Source organism: Temnothorax longispinosus, chromosome 8, assembly GCF_030848805.1.
Source record: "Temnothorax longispinosus isolate EJ_2023e chromosome 8, Tlon_JGU_v1, whole genome shotgun sequence".
NCBI classification, from domain to species: domain Eukaryota; kingdom Metazoa; phylum Arthropoda; class Insecta; order Hymenoptera; family Formicidae; genus Temnothorax; species Temnothorax longispinosus.
The window spans coordinates 18,209,196-18,216,273 of record NC_092365.1 but is presented as its reverse complement, the minus strand read 5'-3'; the positions used below and the strand labels follow the sequence as shown (position 1 = coordinate 18,216,273).

At 33.9% G+C, this 7,078-nt stretch overlaps 2 protein-coding genes across 2 annotated transcripts in view; both read right to left on the bottom strand.

The window, feature by feature from the left end:
• Lbr (lamin B receptor) overlaps window positions 1–6,051 on the bottom strand; it is a 68,550-nt gene extending 62,499 nt beyond the window's left edge. The window contains exons 1-5 of the mRNA XM_071786589.1: window positions 5,978–6,051; window positions 5,638–5,716; window positions 5,414–5,538; window positions 5,051–5,167; window positions 4,725–4,775 (exon numbers count right to left, since the gene is read on the bottom strand). The gene's annotated coding sequence lies outside the window, so the exon portion shown is untranslated. The remainder of the gene's footprint in view (window positions 1–4,724; window positions 4,776–5,050; window positions 5,168–5,413; window positions 5,539–5,637; window positions 5,717–5,977) is intronic.
• Window positions 4,721–7,078, bottom strand: part of LOC139818351 (uncharacterized) — a 13,969-nt gene continuing 11,611 nt past the window's right edge. Inside the window, exons 4-5 of the mRNA XM_071786961.1 lie at window positions 5,051–5,167; window positions 4,721–4,775 (exon numbers count right to left, since the gene is read on the bottom strand). Of these exons, the coding sequence (XP_071643062.1) occupies window positions 4,721–4,775; window positions 5,051–5,167 (172 nt within the window). The remainder of the gene's footprint in view (window positions 4,776–5,050; window positions 5,168–7,078) is intronic.

Genomic DNA, 7,078 nt, shown 5'->3' with positions numbered 1-7,078 from the left:
ATCGTGAATTATCACGCCGCGACGTGGCCGCAGTCTCGTCCGTAATGTGATATTGCTTGAGAACAAACATATTTACCGCGAACAAAATGACACATCGCGTTGTGCGCAGGATACATGACATACCAGATACAGCGAGGTGATACGGAAATGCAATATTGTTTTTCTCACGGCACAACATGTGCAAAGTGCACTGGCGTGCCGTGCTATTTACCGTAGAGTGTAGAAAACCGAATGCCGAATAAAGCACATGATAGAACTACGATGTTTGCCGAGACGCCGGCTAGCGTATTTCTGCTGCAATATTTTTAGAAGAAAACTCACTGCCGTGCAAGACAAGATACGAAAAATAGTAAAAGTTTTAATAAAAGCGATACAGTGCTGGATAAGCACGAGAATACAGAAGAAAATGAACTTGAATTTGTTCGCTTCCACTATTTCTGATGAATTTTATACTTATTTCATCATATATGAATAATTTTATCGTGTTCTTTTTACATTTTTCATCATAAAACTCGTGGAGTATATTTTTAGTATTTTCTCGATGTGGCATCCTCTGATCCTCTCGTTATTATCCATGTTTTCTAAATTTTTTTGTTTGTCTCCGATTATCCATTTTAACAATTTATCGTGTGGCTTCAATGAATTGGTAGTAGAAGAAATTTAGACGGATTCTGCCGTGTGAACAGCCATAAAAGCGAATTGCCACTCGCAGTATCTATGGTCTTGTTCGTCGCTTCCTACTATACGAGGTCGCCGACTGTAGTACCTTCGTCAATATCGAGAAAGTGTTTCTTCCCTTTTTCTACGCGCGACAAGCCTAAACTATTGCCGTTCGTTTAAGCTGGTGGTGCACTGTTCTCACTGACCTTCCCATTTTAACTTGCCTTCAATCTTGCCTTCATTCTTGTAGATAAAAGTATCAATTATAAGTAGTGATCGTTCAATTTTGAAAATTGTTTCCAATATCTCTCTCAAAAAAAGAAAAGAACGTTTGTTCCTCATTTCGGGATTGCATTAAATTAACATAAAGGTGATGTGCAAAGAGCCAACGTGGTTTTTAATGAGTATAATTATTATTTCTCGTGATAATAAAAGAATATAAAAAAATTTGTTTCTCTTTTAATTTTCCTCAACTTTATCGATGCTTAACTTTAAAAAATTATGTAAATTATGTATATTACATCCGCGCAATAAACATGTGAATATGAAAGTTTAATGAAGCGCTGGAGCATTTTTACTTCATTATGTTTATATCTCCCAATATCCAAGTAAAGTATGCAAAAGTATCTAAGGTACTGTGAGCTAGAATGCGAAATATACCCCGAAAACAAGAGATTTTTCCAAGTAAGAACATAAATTATTTCTTTCATTAAGAGAAGCTCACTTTCTACCTCGTGCGTATTCTAAAAGCTGACTTCGACTGCATGAAGTATCTCTGTGAAATTGCGACGATATTTCACACTCTTGCTTTTCAATTTGAACAAACTGCCCCGAAAGAGAAAAAACTTCGACTATTCAAAATAACGAATTTAGGTAAGAAGTTCCATACATTTTCTATGAGTAGTATTATGTAATAAATAACATATGTATTTTTCTGAACAAATTTCCAATTTGCTAAACTTTCACATTTTCTCTTAATTTTACATTCTCGAATGCGCGACTTATAAAATTAATTTACAATTTTTTTCAATTTTAACCTCCCTTTCGAATGACCAAATATGAAATTGTGGTGTTCATGTATTTTTATCTATATATTATGTAATTTATTAAGTACTTTAATTATATCCGACTTAAGAAATGAAGTTTAACTTCGCGATCGCGAAATTTTAATTTTGTAAACGTCATTTAAGTTGCAGTATTTGTATTTTAAAAATATTAATTATGTTTAGTCCCTACCCACTCGTATTTCTTATATATTTTCCCTGTCTATCCGTATTTTTATTCCCTATTATTTATCCCTATCTATTCGCGTATTCCTACCTACCCAAACTTTTATTTATTATACCAATACAGAGTAAAACCGCGGATACGCGAATACCTAATCGCCTTATTGTGTGCTGGTTAAATCCAGCGGGATTACCTGACCGCGATTAAGCAAAATATGGAAAATGGACAATAATTTAAATTTTAAAAGACACACGGAAAAAAGGGATTAGCTACTATAGCAAATTTATTCATGAAATATGGGATAACTAACATTTTTTGCAGCAAGAGCTACATTTTAGCAATAGTAGTAAAATCATTTTGCAATTATTACTAAGTAGCAAAAAGCTCAGCAAAACTTTTTGCTATTGCAATAAAAGGTTTTGCTATTATAGCAAAATTATAGCTCTTGCTGCAAAAAAATGTTAGTTACCTCACATTTTACGAATAGATTTGCTACATAGTAGCTATATAATCCTTTTTTTCCGTGTATGAAAATCCTCAATTTAATTTGTTAGCTAAGCAAGTTAATTAACCTTCAATTATAATATTCTATCACATGATTACCATTGCATATCATGTTTCACAGATATGCACCTACCCTACAAACCTTCAATTCTGGTCAATGTAGACCTTACCTTATGATGTACATTAGTGTAGTTCCGTAGTTTCTTCTGGCCAGATTAGACTTACCTATTGCGTTGTACCTAGCCAAATCCATTTTGGCTATATGTCAGCCAGAAAATGAGAAGGAGACAAACTCCTTCAATGCCGGCTGATTAACAGCGCCAGCAGACGATTACAACGATTACGAATCGTTGCGATCGTTAATACACTGAGAAAAAAATTTTCTAGATTTTAGTAAATATTAGTTTGCATAACTGTGACTCCATTTACTAAAAAGAAAATAATTTTCCTTTTTGTTAGTATATGTTTTCCTAGTAAATACACATATACTAATAAAAAGGAAAATTTTCTTCATTTTAGTAAATGGAGTCACAGTTGTATGCAAATTAATATTTACTAAAATCCGGAACATTTTTTTCTCAGTATAAGAGCGCGTTAATATAGAAAAAAATAAACAACCACGTTCGTTAATAGAATCTTAATTAAATTTAACTTAATAATTTTGCTTTTAATTTCTCAGTGAACGCGTAATTAATTTATTCGTCCAAGAATTATACAGCAACGGTAGAAAACAAAATTAATCATTAAGAATTTTACGTTAATCGCGTTTTAATAATCGTCGCGATTATATCTTGCACAATCAGCAAATTCTGGACTTCGATAATATAACGTAGAAACACGAACTACAGAACTACAAAAATTTAAAAATCCATCGATGACTCGATTAATCAATTATTTGTTAATAAAATAGGCAAACAATATTTAGTATAAATCGAATCGCGAACCGAACCGCGAATCTCACTTTAGATATCAAGTGAGATATTCAGACTGAATGACATGAGATCCAAAGTAAACAAATGATTTTTCCACATAATTAGTATCGAAATTAATATAATGAATATATCAAATTCTCGCGTATATAACATTTGTCTTTACAAATTTATATATATATACATATCTATTTAAATATTTCGTTATTATAATACAAATTGTTATCAAAATTCTGTTAATAAACATATCAGAAATACATATCTACAATTATATTATGCATTAAATATAATATAATTGATATAAAAACTATTAACTTTAAAATAATTCTACAAAAAAATTATATCCCGCAAATAATCATTAATCTGGATCTCACGTTATTTTATTTTGTTTAAACAATGTTATTTTATTTTGTTTATACAAAGCCAAGCTACATGGATAAACTATAAAAGAATAGGATAAAATCGGCACATTATACAAATACAATAAAAATAAATACAATTAAAACTTCATAGTGTGATCTATGTAATATAATAAGGTCACGTGGAAAGTGCAACGTGAATCAAAATATCTTTTGGTCTTCTTTATTTGTAATACTTGCATATTGAATGTATTAATAAATTTTGCTTTCTTGCACCAATTTATGTAATATTTAATCCTGGAGGAATATTTGGGATAGGAAGAAAGAGAAAGAGAGAGAAAATAAAATAAAAGAAACACATTTAATTGTTATATCAAAATTTGTCTCATGTATAATCGTTTAATTAATTTTATTTTATTTATTTCTTATTATTTTTTAACTCTTTAATTATAATCAAACTATCTATTGTCTATCTATAAAGAATATATTCTTTATTTATTTTAATTGCTTATAAAAAATATAAATGTTCTATAAATTTTTATTTTGCACGAAATACAAAAATTCTTTTCTATTTATTTCTTAATAATTTTAAAAATAAATTTGAAAAATGTAATTAATGTAGCAAATTTAAATAATTGATTTTATTATTGTACAAGAAAGATTATAACTAATATCTCTATATATTTAAGAATAAAATATATATTTGCAAAATATAAATAATTTGCCTATAAATTTCAGGCGACTGGTATACTTCGCGTGTTCTGTAGTGCAAAGAACATTAGATGCACCAACAAATAATGCACCGACATAACGTATGTGCTTATGGATGGGGTGTATTCTCCCATAAGCACAATAAATCAATAAAGGATGATGCTCCAGGATTAATTATTTAGCCTAATCTGATTTAGTCTATCCATTTTAGGGCAACGGATATATGAGAAGTCGCATTTATCTAGAGTACTATTAGATTGACATAATACATCAATATACATTTAATATTGGTCTCACAAATTCGTTACCCCATTATAAAAAATTTGTCACTCACCGATTCGATGCGCAACAAGCGGAGTAATGCAGCCACGTAGCTACGATGATACTGTAACAAAAACGAAAGATTCAAATTTAAAAGGTGCTGAAAATGATCAATATTTCAAGAGATACACATGATTCTTACGCGCATCTAATTCGATTTCAATTAGATTTGTTGATATAATTATTTATTTTCCGGAAAAAAATTTATAAAATAAATTTTTATAAAATTTTAAACAATTTCTTTTTCTCTAATTATTTTTAACTTGTCAAAATAAAACGGTCCGAATAAATGGGAAAAAACTTTTAATTTCATGCATGTAGATAAGAAATTATACTCACCCCAAGGTTGCTCTGCCGGAGCCTGATGTCTCTCCCAGACCTCCTCCTCCTCTCAGGCTGCTCGGGATGTCCAGTGTTCCCTCGATGCGAAGATGCTCCTTCCCGCGTGGATATTTTCTGTAACATAATAATCGAATCGATTAAATAATTGTTACGCGCATCGAATATCTTATTTGTTATTCAATTTAATTTTTTTTTAATTACTATCTCGAAAAAGTTCTTTACGTTAGAATCAACTTTAATAAAACTTTCCAAATTATTTCTTGTAATACTAATTTAACTTCCGAATCATGTTTAGTAAAGCAACTGAAGGATAAATGAAAAAAGGGATTATCTTTACAAAAAATAAAAAGTAACACTTACCAGAAGTGTTAGTACGCCGAAGCCCGATGCCTCTCCTAGGCCTCCTCCTTTTCTCAGGGTGCTTGGAATGTCAGCTTCGCAGGATTCCCTCGCTGCTCCGATGTCACCTTCTGTGTCGTTATTTTCTGAAACATTCAAATGAACGATTCGATTAAGTAAAGACAGAAGAAATAGAAAATTTGTGAACATAAATGACATAGTATGTAAAAATCAATTATACTCACCATCTTATTTTAGGCTGCTCGGGATGTCCCTCGTGTTCCCTCGATGCGAAGCTGATGCTTCGTCCCGCGTGGATATTCTCTGTAACATAAAAATAATCAAATTGATTAAATAATTGTCACGCGCATTGAACATCTTATTCGTTATTCAGATTAATATTATATTTTAAATTACTTCTTCGAAAAAGGTCTCTACGTTAGAATCAACTTGAATCAAATTTTTTAAAATATTTCTTTTTACTAATTTAAATTCCGAAACACGGTTTAATGTAGCAACTGAATAAGCACAAACGAAAAGAGAGATTCTATAATATCTTTAGAAAAAATAAAAAGTAACATTTACCAAAAGTGTTGGTACGCCGATGCCTGATGCCTATCCTAGGCCTCCTCCTCCTCTTAGGCTGCTCGGAATGTCAGCTATACGCAGGATTCCCTCGCTGCTCCGATGTCACGTTCAGCGTCGTTATTTTCTGAAACATTCAAATGAACGATTCGATTAAGTAAAGACAGAAGAGATAGAAAATTTTTGGACATAAGTAACATAGTACGTAAAAATCAATTACACTCACCACTTTCTTTCAGGCTGCTCTGGCCGCAAAATCCACCTCCACCTTCGGGTCAAATAGGAGTCTCGAGCCACATTGAGACTCGTGGCAATGCAAAGAAAAATCAAGAAGCCATTTCGGCTATATTGCATTAATTTTACGACGTTGTTGCAATATAGTCGAAATGTTTCTTGACCTTTCTCGCTTAATAGAAATGTAATTGCTGAAAGGAATTAAAAATTATTCTCTACCTTTTTTTTTTTTTTTTTTTTTACGTGGTGGAAATCTTCGAAAGACTCCCCCGCCCTGGGGTAGGGAGGGGGAGTGTCGGATTCTACGCGCACGCGTACCACCGTTACGAGGGGCGCTTCAGAGGACCGAAATCCCCTGAGCCTCCCTCAGCGTGGCATCGCGCGCCCATAGCCTACCGACTAAAACCACCACGAGCGACCCTGATCTAACTTTCTAAGGGTGGTGGGTGTCGATCCGCAGACACACGCACCGCGCGACTCTACGCCCTACAATCCACCCGTAATCTCGCAGGGTTGGGTGGGTGTCGATCCGCAGACACACGCACCGCGCGAATCTACGCCCTACAATCCACCCGTAATCTCGCAGGGTTGGGTGGGTGTCGATCCGCAGACACACGCACCGCGCGAATCTACGCCCTACAATCCACCCGTAATCTCGCAGGGTTGGGTGGGTGTCGATCCGCAGACACACGCACCGCGCGAATCTACGCCCTACAATCCACCCGTAATCTCGCAGGGTTGGGTGGGTGTCGATCCGCAGACACACGCACCGCGCGAATCTACGCCCTACAATCCACCCGTAATCTCGCAGGGTTGGGTGGGTGTCGATCCGCAGACACACGCACCGCGCGAATCTACGCCTACAAT